Below are 21,211 nucleotides of genomic sequence, written 5' to 3' on the forward strand. Positions count from 1 at the left end.
CTGGAGATATCTGCATTTGTTCATTAAGAGAAAGGAGGAGGCTGGGATCAATCAGTCACAGAAATAAGCAATATCCTTGTGTGAGCTCCCCATATTCTACCACCTGCAAGCGTAGGGGCTAGGGAGGCTGCAGTGCTGGGCAGCAGCAATAAACCATGTTTCTTATTAATCACCATTCTGTAGCAGAATGAGTCCCTGTAAATGCAGTTGGGACAGTCAGTCATTGCGGAGAGAGGTGTCTGGCACCAAGTCTTGCTCTCCAGGGGAACACGATAACCCACTGAAAACAAGGACATCTAGGACATTCCCTTCAACAGGGCTGAAATTTCTCCCTCATAATTCTCCAATGTACTGTGTTTCTGTATCCACAAAATTAATCTACCAGTGCTGCTGCATTAAGTGCCTCCATCTGGAATGCCACTCCTCAAACACCTACTTCTCTCTTGCCTCATCCCATCATCATGCAAGTGTGCGCCTGCTGGCAGAGAAGCCTGCACACCTACAAACCTCCTGCTGAAAAAGTCTAGTAAGCACAATGTTTTCCCTGCATGCTGATTTCATTTCAAGCTGATGCTAGGTAGCCACAAGACAGTTCCTTTGGTGGGTGCTGCACGCTTGGCCGGGCCAAGGAAGTGCAGCAAGCCATTCTGCACAGTGCAGCAGAGAGCAGAAACTGCTTGTCAGGCTGTGTGTTGTGCAGCAGGTCATCATCCAGTGAATGCCTATTGAGCCTTTGCAAAGCAGAGGGTGCTTCAACTCATTTCTCAATTCAGTTCGTTCCTCTCCCTTAGAGCGCCTGTGCAGTGTGCTGCGCCTGCGGGCTGGAGATCCACACTTACTTTTTGAAGTAAGAATGAGCAACTTCCTGCAACTTCCACAGGGTGTTATTGAGGCTGAATCCATGGGTGGATGCATGGGTGGAGTTTGGTAACCGACTGCAAACTGATGGTGCTCTCTACCCAAGCATATGGGTAGAGATGTGATGCCTGTCCTCCTGGGCTGCATGCCAAGGAACACGGTTAGTGTGATAAAGTTTCTGGGCATCAGCATCAGCAGTACTTGGAAAATTTAAGCACTGAAAAGATTCCTGGGGCAGGGGGAGTGGGGGAGTGGGCATGATCATATTGTATACAGCTCTTCCGGAAAACACATAGATCCCACAATAGACATGCACACATCTGCTGCCAAGGAGCTAAGGCACATCTGCTTGCACTAGAAGTGGTAAGATGTCATCTATTTCATAGGAAATAACTAAGCCTATTAATGTATATTTTTACTTAGCACCATGCTTTATTCCACTACTTTTCTCCTCACCCTTTTCAATGATCTCTTTTATGTTGGAATATTAAGCATGAAAATACCTCAGTGATGAGGATTCCCCTGGAACAGAAAAGATACTTTCTAAGCTTTTTTTCCCTTGGTATTCCATCTTACGAATTTCCTTGCAATGGAAACATAAAATACCAGAGACATCAGGCATAAGCAATGCCATTTATTGAAGCTTGAAACAAATACGTCATCATAGTTTGCTTTTTAAACCTTGAAATGTTAGAACAAACAGTGAATGTGCCAAATACACATTTTTTCCTGAGCAACCTGTTGAAGCTGATGTGTCTCAGGCTAATATGAGAATATAATGATATCACGCCTCTGTACTTAATACTCTATTCAGTTTTGAGAATAGTGACCATCTGGGTTAGGATCATAAATCCACCTTTACTTAAAAATAGTTATGTCATAAGAAAGGAATCTTGCTAAATGGATAGGAGAGATGACTGCACATATTATTAGCATAGAGGAGATATTAGGCTGAAGAGTGTGATGTAAGAACCTATGTAAAATATAGCAGTGGCACTGCTCTATTAAAACAGTTCATGTTGTTGTCACAGTCTTTTCCCTAAAGTTTTAAGCTGAGCAACAGTGATGACTGTGCTTCCCTGGGTAGAAAGGTTATTTTGATTAATGTCCATAATATAATTCATTCACTTCTATCCATTTCAAATAAAATTACAGCTCCCTGAAGAAAAGAATGAAGCCAAAAATGGTTTTACTCCACTCTAGCCATAAGGAGCACTGGAAGGTTGTTTGGCCATCAGAGAACTGCCTTGGACATAGCAGTACAGGCTCTGCTCGACACAATGCAGCCTGAGGCCAAGCCCTGCCCAAAAGCTTCCTGAATAAGATGGGACACCTCCACTCCTTCATATGATTTAGTATTTCTGTGTCCAGTGGAACAACAACTGCCCAGATTTCTATTGCTCAAAGGGTCAGTAGCCATTCAGGACCTCAGAAGGACATAAGCACACTGTGAAACTTGAAAAGCATTATGTCTGGCATTGGCCAGCAACACCATAGACATGTATTATTTTAAGAATATGTGCACGTATGCTATCTACACACATGCATGCACATGCACCATTGTAAGTCATCCCCCACATCTGTTATACTAGCACCATGTTTTTAACAGTGGATTTTAAGTTTTATCAGCACCTATAACTGGGGTTATATTGACATCACAGAGGTTAATAAATCTAACCTTTCCATGCTGCATATCCTGAACTCCCAGTGACTTCAGGTGAAGAAGTGAGCCCTTAGCCAAAGGTCACAAACCTATGAAAAAGGACAATTAGACTCGTGGCCATCATTAAAGCCAGGCCCAAATACTTCTATTAACTTTCATAAAGGTCTGTCTAGAAACAGGGCTATTGCTAGTCATAGCTCTGTAACCATAGTGACACTTGGATTCATGGCTATGTGTCTCACTCCACACTGCATAAAATGTGACGTTTCCCTGTATTACAATCTCAAATTGTCAGGTAGCTAGGGAGTAAATCTGAGATTTTCAAAAGAGCACGAAGAACCAAGGTGTCCAAATCCTACTGAATTTCAAAGGAATGTAAATGTCAGACTCTGTCCAGCTCTTTTGAAAATGCCCAGCTTTGCTTCAAAGGGTTCAGCCTGGTCTCCCTGAAGTTTGTTCTGCCATTTTCTTCAATAGCAAAACAGATACACTATTTGGCTAGTAACGCCTGAGGCCCAGAGCTATGCAGATGCTCTAGGTGGGTCTCAGGCTCCTGTCCCAGGTGCCCTCACGTTCACTATGATCAAGGATTTGCACTGGGGAAAAAGTCTGCTGTACGTGACGTGATAGAGTATTCTTGTGGATGTGGGTTTACACTTTACTTGGAGACACTGGATAAAATGATAGCTCTATCACTGAATATCGGTGTGAATTACAATCTATCTATTAGGTGGTAGATGCAAACAGCTTTGCTTTCATAGTACCAAGAAATGTTTCTTAAAACGTATTTGGGAACTTAACATCCCATATTTGGTGGAGTTTTCAGGTTACAGCAAGACACTTGTAGTAGAAGAAAACCGGCCAGGACAGGCTATGGCTGAGGTATCCTTTAGAGGTTCAGTCAAGTACTAAACGAACAGTTTTTCTTTTGAAAAACCCAATGTTTCAATTTGGCCTGCATAGCACAATCAGTTATTATAAAACTCTGCTTTTAAATTTATGAAGTGAGCAAACAATTTAGAGAAACACTGCCACTTCACCTTGATTCCTAAAAACAGAAACGTGAGTGAGCATAGAGGGATTCGGCCCACAGTGCAGGTCTGTGTCTCTGCTGCCCCATCAGCCGCCTTTCACTCACCACTCTTGAGTAAGTGGTGCTGCTGTTTCAAGTGGGTTTCAGAAAAGAAATGGAAGAAAGAACAAGTAAAACATTCATTTAAAAAAATAAAAAAAATGTTGCAAGCTTGTTTCTAGCCTCTATGCATGACTAAGAAGTACTAGCTGCTGGTACGTTGCAAATTATGTTACAAATTTTGGACTACTACAGAGAAAAATTTGAAGCAGTAAATTAGGACTGATAACCCTAAGGGATGTGTTCCCTCAGTTTTGATCACAGATTTCCATTTTTGTTGGATGGTTCAGAAAAAAAAGAAACATAAAGCCTGTAAACAGAAGCCCTACACAAAACAACTAGATAAAAAACAGCTAGTGCCGAGAAGCTGAGTTGTTGTTTTCTTGGTTTTGAGGTGATCTTCTTCTAGATTTAGTGTAATTTTGTTGCTTGAGACCTCGCTGATCCCAATATCTTGCTTTGTTACGAATTCGGGGCTGACTACACGTGAAGCAGCACTGAGTCTGTATTGACGGCAGCAAGCACTTGCCAATGCCTTTCAGCCTCTGGCAGAAGTGAACTGACAGTTGGTCTTTGCTGCAGGGTAGCCCTGTGGTGGAGAAGATGAGAAGAATTAGCTATGTTTTGCTGACAAATTATCTGTAGTTCTAGAATTTTAAACTGCTTTAGGCCAGACACTCATGCTTGTTACAGCTCTTATTTATGACGGTTTCTCTTCCTTTGTATTATGGGTCAGCTTGATCGCCCTGAAATTTTAGGACTTCTAAGTAAACAGGTCCTATTAAACTTCATGCAACCTTCTGTTCTGGAAAATACAGCACTCTTTTATCACTGTTCAGTGAGGCTTTACTTTTGCAGCAAACATAGCTGATCTATGTTTTTCACTTTAAGGTTTCTGCTTTTAAGAACTGCCAGAGAAAGTCTAGCAACAATGATTTGTGAGTCTGGTACATTCACGTTCTTGTAATGGGGCATTTAAGACAAGCACAATAGGCTGGCAGCGTGCTGCAGAGCCATGCAGGGCAGGCAGAAGAGCATAGACAAGGCACGTGCAACTACATGTTCAGCTTGACTACACTTCAATTTCTGCAGCACCAGAATAAGCCTGGGACTGGTACTGTATGTATTATGGTGCTGATAGGTCTGTGGTAGCTTTAATAAACTGAGATGTGTCAGATTTAGTTACATGTTACAAAATGGGGGTCCTCAGTGGTGAGAAGAGATGGCTAGAGTCAAGGTTTGCAAAAGCAGGAAGGTGGTGGATTAGCTGAATGCAAGGCTGTTCAGCAAATTCCTCAACGGCAGAACTAGGGAAACTCAATGAAACTAGTATAAAGGTAGTTTAAAAAAGATAAAAGCACATCTTTTCACAGCAGACTGTGAACCTCTGGAACTTGCTGCCATAGGAGAGGGTGGAAGCAGACAGCATTACAGCATCAAAAAGGGATGCAACATATTAATGGAAAAAGTTACACAAATTTAAACTAAAAGGCACTAGAAGGGGTGCCTTTAATAGTTCCAATATGTCAATTGGGAATGGTGGAGGAATACCATGGAAATGAATCACAGGAAAGGACTAAACTCCTGTATTCTCCCTAAGTAGCATCTTCTAATGCCATTGCTGGAGACACAACTTTGGGCTGCATGGACCACTGGTCTACTCAGTAGGGCACTTCTTATGTTTTACTGTCCCCTTGAGCTTTTCTTCACAGAAATAACTATTACTAATCTATGTAGGTAGTATTTATCTGAGTCTGTCTTTCTGAACATGAAAGGCACAGGAGATAAGCAGATCAATTCAACCCTAGGGCAAAATATGTGCTAAAGATCTTTGAACAGCAGGAGGAGTGATGCATCACTCTCAAGCGTATGCCAGATCTGAACTGCCCTCAGCAGTCAACCTCTTGTCTCATTGCCGGATCGGACCCTTACAGCTGACTTGCTAGGAGGGAAGAATCCTCCTCCAAAAGGCCTTTGAAGGCTCTTCCAGAAGGACTCTGAGCTGTTGCTGTTCTTACCTGAGGGTACCTGCTGGATACTGCACTATACAGATAAAGATACCCTTCTGTAAGCTTCCTCCCTCCCCTGCCACTTCTGTTCTGTGCTATTACCATCTACACAACGGGGCTCCTGGGCCCTTGAAGGACAGAGGTATGGGACACCCTGAGTCACAAGAGGAGTTCTCTCCACCTCTTAATTTTGGAGACGGTCTCACCCTGTGGGACACTGAATTAATTCAGTGTGTATCAGTGTATGTGTATTCAATTCAGGCTGTATCTGGATTCACTGCCAGTCAGATTTTTCTTATGGTGTCTGTCTCACTTTGCTTGCTTGCACTCCCAGCCCAGAATCTGCAGTTCCCATAGAGGTATCTGTCTTAAGAAATGGCATCTGTTTGGACTCACAGCATGGCCTTCCATGGCCCTCAAAGCAGCCTGTGAGTTACCTAAAACAGGTCAATACAAGCAGACCTATTCGTTAGTCGTGGCATTGTAAATTAGGGATGCATGCTCAGAGAACTGCATTCCCCATCATGGCAACACAAGGCCAGGAGGGCTGGAGAACATGACAACGTGATTCTGCCAACCGTGCAGCTGAGCAGTAGCAGGTTAGGCTGACCTATAATTACTGAGCCTGCAGTATTCACAACAAGCTGATAAATTGGGTCAGCTCCCAGTTTTTACAGAATCTCAGCACAAATGGAGAGCTTTTTGGAAACTGTCTGATGCAGGTGTATTACCATACCTGTACTTTTCCTGCAGTCTTGCAGATTGCATTTCTGATACCCTGTGGGCTTGGGTTTATCCACACACATACTGTCATCTTCAATGTCATTAGTTTCTATATTCATGCACTTCACAGTTCTTTGCTGAATGCCCCCTCCACAAGAAACGGTGCACTGGAAGAGAGTAATATTAACATATATAAAAGTCTTTTATATGGAAATTGTGTAATATGCCAATATTTGACCTGTAAGGTGACAGAAAGCTAGAAGTGCCATATGATTCAGAACCAATGACACTAAAGTACTTTGTGTACTGCATTCTCCATCCAGACACCTCCATGGTGCATCGTGGCCAGATTTGGCAGGATACGCTGGAGGGGTAAATAGCACAAATATAGCATCTTGGAACGTGTAACCAGGGTAAGAGGACTGTTTTCTACAGAGGAGGAAGATCTGAAATGCCAGTCCTACAAAGTAAGGGAGTAGTAATCCGAATTAGTACTGCACACTGACATTTTTTGTTTCCTGTGTTTTCTCACCCTTTAAATTAAACATGAATAATCAATTGCAATGTTAGGTCTAGAAATGACCGAGCTGAAGATTTCAAAAAAGCTCAATGAGATGTTTTTTCTTTGGTGACATTTACACTGTGGTTACCCTTTCTTTATGACCACAAAACAACTGCCAGCTGCTTGTTCTGGCTGCACACAGACGGCCATAAAAAAAGAACATTTTCAAAACATGTTCCTGTACTATTCTGTAAATGTATTTAATTCTTCTGACATCCCAGAGCATCTGACAATTCCAGTTAATTTGAAATTCTTTTTCTCTTCAGATAAATAATGGCCAGTAAGATAAATACTTCAACAGATAGAGAATGACAACTAATGAAGCGCAAGAGATAAAGACAGGACTGGTACCTCTTTAATTTTTCTGCAAATTATCCTCTCCCTAATGTATGTCTCTGTGCATAAGACACGATATTACTGTTGTGAAGTACATTAAAATATCTTAGGTACTCCTGCCGCAACTTTAGATTAATATTTAAAATAGTTTTTTTTATAAAGTAAAATAAATGGGATTAATAAATCAGTAAAATAGCTGCTATGCATTTTGGTATTCAGTTGCTTATTTTATTCATGTCCCAACATTTTCACTTCCATATTTAAGTGCTAAAGTTACACTAACTCTACGTGACATTATACTCATATCCCATCTAATGGCTTTTTGTCAAAAACAACTCATTAAATTTTCTGTATTAAGTGACTCTCTGTTATTTCCTGGCTTTTGGTGTACTTTCAATGTTCTCTTCTGCTGTGAGAACTATTTGCAATGTATGAATAGGTTTATTAAGGAAACTGGAAGGAAAGGTTTATCAGATATACAGGTTTCTTTGTAACTAGACATGTATTGCAGATACTGGAAGGTTCCCCAAAGATACACCGCATATTTGTCAATTAGATTTCCAGAAGCCAGAGTAGAGGGCTATTGGTCAAAATTCACAATTTCTGTTTGTGTGGGCAAGTCCAATATTCCACAAAGTTGCTTTAAGGGTCACCCCCAATTCCTCAAAAAAATAGTCTTGAGCAGTAAAACATTACAATGACTGGAGAGGCTCCAGAAGCACAGACAGATCAAACAGCCTCGTTGCACTTGGAAGGATTCAGTTAGGTGTGTGTCAGGGACTTTTATTAGCAATTCAAGCTTTTCCCTTCTTCTCTAAAGATGGTCTTGTCCTCTCATCCTCTTGAAATTCCTCCTTATTCTATATCTAACTGAACATGGTTAAATTTAGTACCCAGTAGCCTCTTCCAGTGGAAAATTTCAAATGAGTAATGGAAGAATGTCAATGGTAACTCTTTTTTTACTAGAAAAGGAAAAAAAAACCAAACCAGCCTTTCATCCAACAACATCTAATGCAGCAACAAAAAGTAAAAGCTACAATGCCTATCACCTGAAGGAACTGAGATGGGCTGTCTCTGAAATGTTCAGTAATATTTTCAGAAGATCTTCCTTTGTAGCTCCAGCTGTGCATAAGAAACCATACTCGCCCTAGGCACTGAGGTTCACAGACAAGCGGGTAATATGACCAAACACGGCCAACTCAGGACAACAAATAAAAGAAAAAAGAACTGAATCCTACCGGACCCCATGCCTGGTTAATCCACTGCGTACAAGGTTGCCTGTTACATGATGCAATGGCATTAGGTCTTTTTGTCCAGTCACAGTAGCCTTCTTCTGGGCAGTAGATATGTCGCTTTTGCTGGCCACCACCACATGTTCTTGAACACTAACAAAAGAGGTGCACAAACCCGTGAGGAGAGGGGTCGGAATGGATGAGAAACCAGAAACAGACCATAAAGACAGTAGGACATGTTCTTCATTTAGAAATATGGAGCCACAGGTAACAAGAAGCATGTCACTGACCCGTGTGATTTAGGACGATGTACAGGCTAGCCTGCATATCAAGTCCTACAGCCCAGATATGAAGAAAAGCTCTGCACTGAGACATTTATTTCATCATGTGCTTGGAAAGAGACAGGGAAGATACCATTATGGGTCCAAAATACTTGGGGAAAGCTGTTCCTGACATGTATTAATGCAAGGCATACAGGACAGCATGGAAGTGGCAACATAGAACAGGCAACACAGAACTGCTCATGCAGCACCACCAGCAACAGTAACTTCCATAACAAGAATGAGATTGGAAGTTGCATGTCTGCAGGATTATTCTGTAATATTTACTGAAGGCAGTACAAGTTCGCGAGATGCAACATCTCATTTTTATGAGGCGGCTGGGGACATTGAAATTCACTCAATCCATAAAATAAATTAACTATTTTGCAATAAAAGCATCATACAAAGACAGTGACCCAGGTTATTTTTTAAACGTTCTTTTGTCCACATTCTAGTATTACTTGCCAACTGATTTTTTACTATTATTCACTAGGTCTGCAGTAGAGCCTGCTTGAAATACACAAAAGATTTCATACTCTGCCATGGAATAAGGCATCAGATATACTTTGAATAATGCATTGTTCCTTTCCTCCACGGAATTGCATCCCTATGGATATAGGACCAGAGTTGACATCTGACAAATGAACCTTTCCAATCCAATTCTATCCAGTATCCTTAGCATGAGGACAACTGCCAGGGTTGGACAAGTGTTTTTATAAAATACTTTAAGTGGCAAATGGGTGCAATCACTTGGCTACTCTTACTTTTTCAAACCTTGCTGACTGCTCTGACTGGAAACCCACATCCCAGTCTCCCCCTTATTGCAGGTGTGATTTCTCAGTGGCCTGTAAGGAAGCAATGTGATCACCTTCCTTAAAATCCAAAAGCATCAAGTCCACAGTGCCACAAACATTGTGGCGTTTTCTCCAAAGCTGCTTTTAGCGGGAATAAACACTAAAATGTAATCAGACCACGTGCTTTAGCTGACATAAGTATGTGCCTGGCTGCCTCTGAGTTTGTTGGCACAGATTTATATTACAAAGTGACCCAAAAGTCAGATTTATCTTAAGTCTGACCTCAGTCTCTGGCCCCGTAAAATTCCAGCCCAAAAGTGTAGAGGAAAATTCTAAATTAATCATAATGAGAAAGCAACATTAAAATGGCAGCAAAAGGGATCAGTCTGAATGAATCACATTTATAGATCCAGTAGAATAGCTAAAACAAATCTTCTTCCAGACCATCTGCTTCTCTCTTTCAGGGTATGGTAATTTACAGCTTTAGCTGTGTATCACATGTGTACCACAATTCTAAGAATGATTCTGGGAAGTCTTACAAATGTCTACGATAATTTTTGCTGTAACTATACACAAGGACTGCAGAGCCTCTGAGTGGTACTAACTGCTGTCTTCCTTTGAGTGAAAGTTTACCTAACAGCATGGGATCTAACAGTCACTGTTAACTGACAGCTCATTGCCCATTCCCAAAGCTTCTTTTAAAGAACAGTACCTCATTCCAGGGCTCCACACGCCACTGCAAGCAAGGCTCCATGTTACAACTGGTGTTGAGTTGTGGTTTATATCCGAGTAATTGGCAATGAAAAGGCCTTAGAAGCCGCTTTTCACGAACATCAATGCAGTGAACATCTCGGGTCTTGAAACCGCCGTTGCAGTTAGCAGAGCACTGTACACAAAACAGAAAGGGGCGCGTCTCCAAATGATGCTCCACTGAGCAGCTGTCCCTTCCCCAGTCATAAAGGAGGAGGACAGCCTGAGCTTTAAGCATCCTGACTCACAAGGGAATTTCCAGTTTATCATAACAACAATCTGTTGTTAGGCTTAAAAACTGTGGTCTTCATCATAGCAAATCAGAACACACCATATAAATATTTCCCTTTCTTGACTGGAACATACGTTAATAACACAAAAGCAATATTTAATTAGGAAATCTTGCCAGCTACTTCGAAAAATGTCATAGTGAAAGAGTCATAATGCAATAAATAAAATAAACAAATCCTGTATGCAGGTAAATTGTCAGTTCTTCAGTTGTTTCTGAGGGAGGAAGGGAGGAAAGAGGCACAGCTGCATAACTTGATTTCTCATTCAGCCACGGGAGAGGTCAGTGTCCATGGCAGCAGACTGCCCAGGCTGGCAAAACCGCTCCTTGTCTTAGCCCATAGACTTGAGCTGCTGCTTGATACCACTGGGAGATGGCGAACTCATCCCCCAGCAGCAGTTCCCACCCTCACCTTCCTCGCTTCTCCGTGGCACCAGGAGGATCCATACCCCAAGAGCAGCCTGGGCGTGAGAGAACGGGAGAGAAGACAGTAACACCCTGAGCCTCACTCACTGTCTGTGAAATTGCTTCTCAGCTTGGAGCACTACTGGTGAGCCAAGCGAGCCCTTCCAGTCTCCTATTTCTCCCCAGGACTTGCTCCAAGACCTCATGCAGCAGCACCAGGTTGTGTTGCCAACTAACAAAGCCCAAGACCTCTCCTGCTGCTGAGGAAGAACTGAATTTGCTACCCTGAGGATAAAGGACAAATATACATTTAATTATTTTGCCTTCATCCAGAATTAAAGCCAATTCTACCAACACCACTGAATAACCTCAGATCAGCTTTCATCTCTACTTCCATGATGCGGTATAACAACCGATGCTGTTCTCCTTTGCATAAACAAGTATTCTTCAGTTGAACAAGGAGACTGAATATAATACTTCCCCAAGGAGCTGCAGGATGGATGGAAAGGGAGTCCCTGCTCTTGCTCACAGAAGCTTCTGTCCCTCTCGATAGAAACAATGGGCAGAAGTGACTGTGCAAAAAACTGAGTACACACAGCCCCAAAATACGTGCAAAGTATATTTGGTATTAAACTTAGACTGTAAGATCTAGTCTGAAGCACCTTTCTTTTCAGGGAGGGGAACAACTAGATAAGAGAAAAGGAACAGAGAAAGCTTTACTACACTGACAGGGGAATATAACCATCTTGCTGTGATAAGGTGACATAAAAATGTTTGAAACAAGTAATGAGAAAAACAATTGTCACTTGCAAAAGCAAACAAAAAATAGCCATTTTTATATATGAAATTGTAATTAGGTTCATATAGTTCTAGTGCTGGAAAATAAGGGTGGCTAACACAACAGAAATCTGCTAGGAAAAGCCTTTTGTCTCAAATTGACCTCATAAGTGGACTGACACTTTAAAACATTTGTTTCCTGTAATATTTTATCATTAAACCTAATTTCTAGCTACTTTCTGTGACATAACTATCATCCACTTGTTGCAAGAGCAAAAACATTTATGAACAAAAATTGAAGGTGACATATGCCCTACTGCAACTGGGACTGCAGAATGTCTATGTATCATTTTAAATGAATTTTGAAGGCTTAAATGTGGTTATGTAATGCCTTGGCCTTTCCTGGACTTTCTGAAGAGTCATGTATGTTACGTATAAATCGATTCTATGTCAAAGACCTCAATAATATAACACAGGTTTTGTAACTAACCTTTTATTTGTATGAATCTGCCCTCTCATCCAATGGCAACAACATTGTCCACAAAAATGATACGTATTGAGAAAGTCTGAGAGACCTATCTTTTTCTTTATTAAATCAACATTATTTCAAGTAGAATTTTGTAGTTTTTCTCTTTTGATTCTTGAAAAATAACCAACTGTTTGAAGCCCCAATTTTAGACAGCCTGAAGACAAAATGTAACAAGCTTCAAGAAGTCACTGAAGTCCTTCTAAGTGTTCATCACACATCTTACAATACCAAAAAAGAACTCAAACACAATTCCTTGCATTCCACTTACCACCTTGGACACCTTCTTGTCTCTTGACCAGGCCTCTGTACATAACTAGGACCAAAAAAGACCCTAGTCATAGCAGGCATTCCCCCCAGTGCATTTTTCTTTAGTTTTTGTAATGTAAAACTTAGAGGTTACATGAAGAGGGAACAGACCACATCATGTAAGAGATAATACGTGGTGGCAACAGTGAACAGGAACATGCCAACTCCCCCTCCCAAATTCCCACTTGCTTCTTAAAATTAGGATATGTCTCTGGAGGCAGAGATCAAAAAGATGCCACATGCAAATATGTACAGCTTTGCCCTAGGATCTCCACAGAACATGGACGGTGAGCCCTGCTTTAGCTCTAGATGCAAGAGTTAATGAGCATGACCTCCCCACAGGAAGAACTGAATTCACAGCAGATGCGTTTCCATAAATAACTTAGTCAGGAAATGAGTAAATTAGTGCTGAATGGTCAACTGGGAATCATGTATGCATTCACTGAGTAAATAATTATTTTTAAAATGAAGTATTTAGAACTCCGTACTCTTTGAAGCTAGCAAGCTTACTGTTCACACACAGCTCTGAATGAAGTTACCTTGCTCCAATTTCCTGTTTTCCAGCTAGCGCATGGGCGGAGATAACATTTTCTTGCAGGATCAGGCTTTTTCATGTGCTGACAGTGAGATGCGTTCCTGCTGCTGCACTCCACGTGTCTCCAGAAAGCCCCCATTCCACAGGTGGTAGAGCACTGCACAAGGGCGAGAGGAAAGCCCGGGGACAAACTCAACATTAGTAAATCATTCTGGAAACAATCCAGGAACCTAAATATAAATATGTAGAGCCATTTTAGATGACCTACTTTATCTGAGATACTCAAAACAACATTTCAAATTCACCTAAGTCTTACTTAAGGTTCTGAAGGAGGTCTTTTTGTTGCTTTGTTAAGAAAATACCAATTCTGATTTATACCGTGCACTGCTCTTTTTTGGCAAACTCCTGCTTCCTGAGACATTCTAAATCTGTACCAGCTGTTCCGCTGTTTACTTCTGTGATCTTTGGGGATCCAATGCGAAATGTCATTGCATCCAATCTTCAGCCCTGTTCCCTCTCTATCCCTAATACTGCTGATGAAATATTCAGCAAATTGAGTGCATGGTGCTGCAAATCTAAAACAAATTGTGTGAGACTCTTGGGAAAACTGTGCAGGAAAAGGATTTTTGAAATTATTAGTTCAGAGAGTGGCTAATTGTTTCCAACATTTGAGAGGGTTTTAGTGTCTGAGGTAAGAGAATATTGATCATGCCAGTCCAGATCCCAAGAGTGCATACTCTTCACCAAAAAAGTGACTATCATTGTATTCTGAAGCAGGAAGAAGTGAAAAGTGGCTGGAGACACCCATTTACCTTTTTCTCCTTTAAAAATGGAGGGACAGTGAACTACATGCATAGACTCAAATCCAACACACACCAAGCAGCCTATAGCTGGCACGAGAAACAGCATAAATAATCCTGGATTAAGTCAGCAAAATGATAAAGAGAGCAACTGCTGTTGTGTGGTTTGAACTCCCTACATGGAAGTGGAAGAGTTAAACAAGGAAACCTGAGTAAGTGTCCTTGGAAAGATAAGGAAAGCTAAGCTGAAGCTAAGGCAGGGAAAAAAAAGCATTGAAGACACGGAGCTGCTACCAGATTCAATCAGAGAAATGGAAAAATGGTTAATGGTCACAACAAAGAATTTTTGAAAAATTGCACATTATGAAGAGTGTGCACCAGCAAGGCCTCTGCAGCATGCCATCTTCAGCTTCCAGGATTCCTGGGACATCTGTCCAAGAGGCCACAAAGATCCTGTTAAAGGGGACTGCACACCACTGTTCAATTTTGCATAGTCACCTATCTCTCCAAGACAACTTGCCTGTTCAAGAGGATGGACTATCCTTGTCTTGGTTGCTGACTATTTGATGGCTCCCCCCAGCCTTGCTATACCAGTCTGACAACACCAAGACTTTATTCAAGGGCTGCTTACTCTTTGACCAAAGCCCCATTCTGAGCATTCAAGAGAAGACCAAAGGTAGCTCCAGGGATGATACTGGGCAGATCATACTGACAAAGCTTTATGTTCTTGTCTGAGGGAGGTGGAACACAGCAGGATTCTTTCAAAAATTGTTCTGTGCAAGTACAGAGCCAAGAGAGAAAGGCATGATGCCGCGAATAGTACTGGGAGAAAGCTTTAGCTTTCTTGACCATTGTTTCATGTTACATAAATGAGACCGATTGCTCTGAAGTTGAGGAAGACTTACTGCTTTCCCCTTTTGTCATTCAGGAGCCTAGGCTTCCTCTTGTCACAGCAGATGTCTATTGCAGAGGGAGGAAGTGTAGGTGACTTTTCATGACCAATGACAGAGGTGCAGAATGAGCAGATCTGGTGTAATCAGGTATCTTTGGTACCCAGAAAGCTCTCAGACAGGGAAAAGTGACAGCCCAGAACGACCTGGGAAAGTAGTAGGAAAGAAGTTAAAAGTTACAGAGGCACCCGTGTCACTGGGCACTGTTTTGCCCTACTCTAATTAGTGCTCTCCCTTGGGAGGTATGTGTCAACAGTGTTATGGGACATGTCACACCAATCCATCTCAGTTACTATTGCTATTCTTGAGCAGTATTTATTTACTAGTATAAATACACCCAAAGGAGCAAAGAAATGTCAGAATATTGGCAGTCACTAAAAGACAGAGATAGAGAGCATGGCAAGAGATTCAACTATGTAGATGCAACAGTCTTGAAATATCAATGCCTTGGAGAGATGTCACCTAAAAACAGGCACAAAGTTTTACAAAGGACAGGTAAATAGAAAGAGCAAAAATAAAGTCAGAAAATTGTAGACTAAAAATTAATTAAAAGTAATGAACAACTAGAAGAGGTTCTGTGAATGTTAGAATCAAGGTGTAGGAAGGAAATACAAAAGTTTTATTCTATGAGAAAGAGAATAGATGACTTATTTACAGAATCTCAGAATGGTTGAGGTTGGAAAGGACCTCTGGATGTCATCTTGTCCAACCCTCCTGCTTGAGCAGGGCCACCTAGAGCCAGTTGCCCAGGACCATGTCCAGATGGTTTCAGAATATCTCCAAGGATGGAGATTCCACAAATTCTCTTTTTCACCACCTTTTCTTCTTCAAACTTGAAAAAAAAAAATTAAATGTGCGAGACTTCGAATAAAGTTAATTTTAATAAGAAACAATAGCTTGAATGAGAATAGCAAAAGATTACTAAAACACTAAAGAACAGTAAAGTAAGTTAGATGCATTAAGTATCCTTGAATTGATTTCATCAGTTCCGTGAAACCAAATGTATTGACCTTACCTCAATATTCATTCAAGTGTTCTTGAATAATCTTTGAACTGTTGAAAATTATTTTTTAAAACAGGTTGGGAAAGTCCTGGAGGATTAGAGAGGAACATCTTTCAAGTTATCTTTCAGAGAAGAAGAAGGCAGATCTATGGACTAATGGAACACTTCACCTAACTTTACTTCACAAGAAGATACAAAAGCAAGTTATTAAACAATCAAGGCCAAAATGGTAAATACCAACAAAGATGGTAAAGCAATAAAACAGCCCACGTGGACCTATCTTGAACAAATTATTCAAGTCAATCTAATATCAGGTATCTGAGCAACCTGATCTAGTTGAATATGTCCCTGCTGATTGCAGGGGGTTGGACCAGATGACCTTTAAAGGTCCCTTCCATCCCAAACCATTCTATGATTCTATGATCCTTCTCTGACAGGGGTACCTGCCTTAGTGAAAATAGACAGACAGCTGATGTGATGCATATTGACATGATCTCATAGAGCATTCTTTTAGCAAATGATGGAATTATGGTCTAGGTGAAATAATTACAAGATTGGTGCACAGCTAACTGAAAACCTGTAATAAAGTGGTCCTCAGTGATTCAGTGTCAAAATGAAAAGTCATTTCAAATATGGTCATGCAGGGCTCTGTCCAGAGCCAAGCTCTCTTCATTATTTTCGTTAACTAACTGAACGATGAAAGACACCATGCACTTAAAACATTTGCAGATGACGCCAAGCTGGAAGAGTTGGCAGGAATGTTGGAGGACACAATCTGAATTGAAAAACATCTCACCAAGGTGAAAAATTGTAAGAAAACAGTAAAGTAAAATTCAAAAACATATGCGAAATCCTACATTTGAGGATAACAGTTTATACATATACATACACACATGCACACACATATATACACACCCCAAACAAAACTGAGAACATCTGCTGATCTAGAAATACTGTATTAAGGGATCCAGGGTTTACAATGGACGACAAATTGAATAAATCAAAGTGGTATGGTTACAAAACCAGACAAATGTCATCCCAACATTCATAAAGAGAGTCATATATAAAATGATAGTAATTATTCCATTTTATTTGTGAGGTGTCAGCTGGGGCCATAATGAACATCACTGATGAAGAAATATATGATGAAACTCAGCAAGTCCATAGGAGAAAACAAAGTCCCCAGATATTTAGAAAACACAAGGAAAATACCAAAAGAACCAGATTGTTTTGTTTAGAAAACAGATCTAAAACCAGTTATTAAAAAGACAATTATCTTCTATCGTCTGCATATAAAAAATAGAATCTTCATTTTCAGTACAGAAAATGTTGGTTATGTACAAGGGAAATATTTCTAATGTGGGTAATGAATGACTAGGACAGACTGTAGCATCTCTGTATTACAGACTTCTGTTTGGGATGTGCTGGGCTTGGGAGCACAACCTTTGCCTGGACTTTCTCTTGCAGGCTCTTTCACCCAAGCAAATCTAAATGCAGGTCTTTGGGCATGTGCAGAAGGAAATGTTTCATTTGTCCCACTTGAACACGGGAAGCTAAAGCCATTTTCACCTGGCCATGCGAAGGCACAAGATGAAACTTCAGACTGCCATCAGGAGCGCATGTCCTGAACAACTGCTGATGAGGTGGTGACAGAGCAGGGGTCTTACCCTCTGGCTGCATCCAGACAGAGGGCACCAACAGGATCTCGGTGGTCTAGCTGTGCCTCCACTGCCATGGGATACACTAAGTCATCTTTTGCTGTCCTTTTCAGCCCTGCATTTCTTCATTTCCATTAATTTGCATCATTCCAGGCAGACCCAAGAGCAAACAGGTACAGAGAAACAGACCTTTGACAGCCTTCTCCATCAACACTGAGACAGAGGCAGATCAGCACAAGGAGGTTTCCAGATCGGGACCCTTGGCTGTACTGATTAACTTGGTTAAAAAAGGCTGTCAGAAAAATGAGGTAGCTTGTTCAGATACTGAAGTCTCTCACTTTAGGTATCATGATTTGAAGAATATAAAATCCATTAGGATAAAAACAACTCTGTTTACATAAAAATAGAACTTTAAAGTGGGAAGGATATTAAATAAAAGTTTATTCTGTATTCTCTTATTATAGTTGCTAGAATTAGGTGGTTGCCCCCCACCAGCCCTGACTCCACAAAAATTGCTATCTCAGACTACAGCAATGTAATAGCACAGAAATCTAACTGTCAAAAAGCCTGGTGCTGGGTATTGGTAACGGAAAGTCAACAGCAATATACAAAAAATAGTAAGCACTTTTCTGAGGCATAGAAAGCTCTGCAACCTATATGGCTCCTCCACAGAAGTTACTCAAGTATTATAACCATTCAGTAATGACCAGGGAGCAGGGGAAATTGGGACAAGTCATCATCTTTCAGACCAAGTATCTTCCAGATGCTTTACACCTCAAAAGAGTTTTCACACTCCCTGTACTTGTTTCATTTATTCAAATAGAAAGACAGCACTTTCAAAAGTTAGTATTACAGGATATTAACACCTATTTTGACTGAATTTCATTACCATTAGAAATTAAAAAGTTCATCTTGGCACGGCCATTAATGCAGATAAAATAACTGTTCATTTCTACATTCAAACAAGACACAGTATAACACTTAATTATCAGCTACTGTATCCAAAGATACTGTACAACCACAACCACTGGCCTGACGATTCCAACTTCTATGCCAACCAGACAAAATAGCATTACTTTACCGCTGCTACAACCCAGTTCCCATATACGATCACTTAAACTTCAAAAAAAGGTGCAGAATTCCATGTTACAATGTCTCCCCATGGACATGTGCTGGACAAATTATAAACCCCGGATATACCAGTTTAACTTTGGACTAATATTCTTTGTAGATTCAAACTGGTTTTACCAGGCAGAATTCTGCTCTGAGTTCGGAGGTATGTGCATAATGGTCGATACAAATGCTGATGGTGCAATGACACAGAAATGCCCCACAACACCCTGTTATGTTAACAGACAACTAAAAATATGTTTAAGTATCCATGTTATTAATGTGCTTTATACAGTAATAAAGCTAGCTTACCTACATGACCCTGAGCACATACTAAGTTAGAAAACACACATAATTCAGAAAGAAATTATATGTAAGTGAAGGTTAGAACATAACAGCACATCTACAGCTAACTTGCATTATGTGCTTACTTGGAAATACAAGCGTATTCATTTGGTGTCTCCAGGATTCATCTAATAGCTTCATTTTTTGCTGTGCCCTAAAACCAAACTCTTAAGGTATTTCTGGTTATAGTCAAACCTGAGTGTCACATCCCTGGAAGAATTATGCATAGTTTTGCAGACTCCATAAATACAGACACATCCTATGTAAGCAATCTAACATTAGATATTCCAAGTTACCAATTTTTTTGTGTGACAAGTATTTCATCTGAATGTATGATACCCATTTCAGATAGTCATGACAAACTATGAAGCTTTATTTCCTCAGCAGTGGTTCAGACAGCTGTTCACACTCTGCACTTCTTATGAGTTAAAAATAACTTACCTCACTCCAATTGCCTACTATCCAGTAGGCATCACCAGGCAAATTGTTAGATGTTATTAGGTGGCTGTTAGCTGTGACGTTCATCAAAACCCTCTCAGATGTTGCACTTTGGTTCCTGAGAACATGCTCGAGAGCTGACGATTGTGTGCTGGAGGTTATGGTGTCAAGTAGCTTCATTTCTCTTCTGTTGTCAGTCTGGTCTCTCAGTACACGACCAAACACTGTGGGCATTACTGTGACAGATGCTTCTTGAGTAGTTACTTCTACAACAGGCATATCAACTTGCAGACTGATATCATTTGCTGTTGTTGGAAATGCCAGTCCTTGTGCTGCTCTGCTCACAGGAAGGAGCGTAGAAGGTTCTTGGTGATGAGATGCAGGGGTGGACTGAGAAGCCATGCTCTCATTTAGAAGGACAGGAGAGCCGGTATCTAGGGTTGTGCTCCTGGTTCTGATTTCAGGATTGAGTTCTGTGCTGTAAAGGAGATCAATCGGTTTCTCGCTGCCTCCAACTGACCCATCAATGTCGTCAGATTCTTCGGTTAAGTAATCATAGCTGGAAGTTATTTCTGGACTACTGGTAAAAGAGGAGACAGGAGTGTCCTCACTTCTTTGCACCTCACTTTCTACAGTAGAAACAGGCTCCCTTTCAGAAATACTTTCAGTATGCCTTATAATTTCCGTACTTAAGCTATTATGAAAAGGCCATGAAGTAGTATTTTGGTGTGAACTATTTTCAGTGGAAACAACCGGATAATTGTAAACATCACTTGGCCCAGCAAAATGATTTTGTAATGTTTTGTTGGCTGTCCCCTCTTTTTCTGTGACATTACCCAAACCAGAGGACGTAGGCAAACAGGGAGTTACAATTTCAGGCTTGGGCATTTTTGTTGTGGTATGGGACCTCGGGCTTGGTATGGGTATTCTGTGAGGAGGACTCCGTTTGGGATTAGTACTTGTTTTTCTGATTATGATCTTTCCTCTTCTGGGTGCCAGTGGGGGTATCAGAAATCTTCCAGCAGAAGGACATTGCTGGAGACCACACAGGGCCTTAGAGTTTGGTCTCTTGGAAGTATCACATGGCTCATCGTTATTTTTGGCACAAGTGACATTACGAGTCCTTATTCCACCACCACAAGTAACCGTGCACTGCAAAAGAAACAGAATGAATGTATCTCCCCTCTTCATTCTGCTGCACATATCAATAAAAATAAGTACCAAATGGCATCTGCTTATAATAAAGAAGCATCGTTATAAATAACCAGTAACAAAGCTTTTCCTGAGGAACAAGTCCTTCATTCTAGTGATGTTCTGCTATCATGGAGCTCTTTCCACGTTTTTAAATGTAGTAAATGTCACCTTGGGGAATAATACAGTAAATGTCACCTTGGGGAAACAGCAGTGGGAAAAAAGACTACATGATAAAGACAAAATATGAAAGTAATGTGCTAGAATTTTATTTCTTCAGTGAATCACAAAAGTTGTTTTGCTAACACCTTTTCCACCAGGGTTATAAAAACCAGACTAAAGACCTGTCGTCAAAAACATACCTGACTGGCTCTGTGCTGGCTACTCACAGTGCCACAAACCCGCTGTGATCATCCATGCAGCTTACAGATCCTTGTTGACTTTATGAAATGGATTTTTCATTCAGTCTTTGTGCAACCACCACATGCTGGCAGGG

The 21,211-nt window shown here is 40.8% G+C and overlaps 1 protein-coding gene across 1 annotated transcript in view; it reads right to left on the reverse strand.

The window, feature by feature from the left end:
* Positions 1-4,006: 4,006 nt before the first annotated feature.
* ADAMTS12 (ADAM metallopeptidase with thrombospondin type 1 motif 12) overlaps positions 4,007-21,211 on the reverse strand; it is a gene marked incomplete at both ends in the record, with an annotated part of 171,234 nt that continues 154,029 nt past the window's right edge. Inside the window, 6 exons of the mRNA XM_082335624.1 lie at positions 4,007-4,242; positions 6,399-6,552; positions 8,522-8,668; positions 10,342-10,515; positions 13,225-13,377; positions 19,528-20,676. Of these exons, the coding sequence (XP_082191750.1) occupies positions 4,007-4,242; positions 6,399-6,552; positions 8,522-8,668; positions 10,342-10,515; positions 13,225-13,377; positions 19,528-20,676 (2,013 nt within the window). The remainder of the gene's footprint in view (positions 4,243-6,398; positions 6,553-8,521; positions 8,669-10,341; positions 10,516-13,224; positions 13,378-19,527; positions 20,677-21,211) is intronic.

Source organism: Platalea leucorodia (assembly GCF_965183815.1).
Source record: "Platalea leucorodia genome assembly, chromosome: Z".
Classification (NCBI taxonomy): domain Eukaryota; kingdom Metazoa; phylum Chordata; class Aves; order Pelecaniformes; family Threskiornithidae; genus Platalea; species Platalea leucorodia.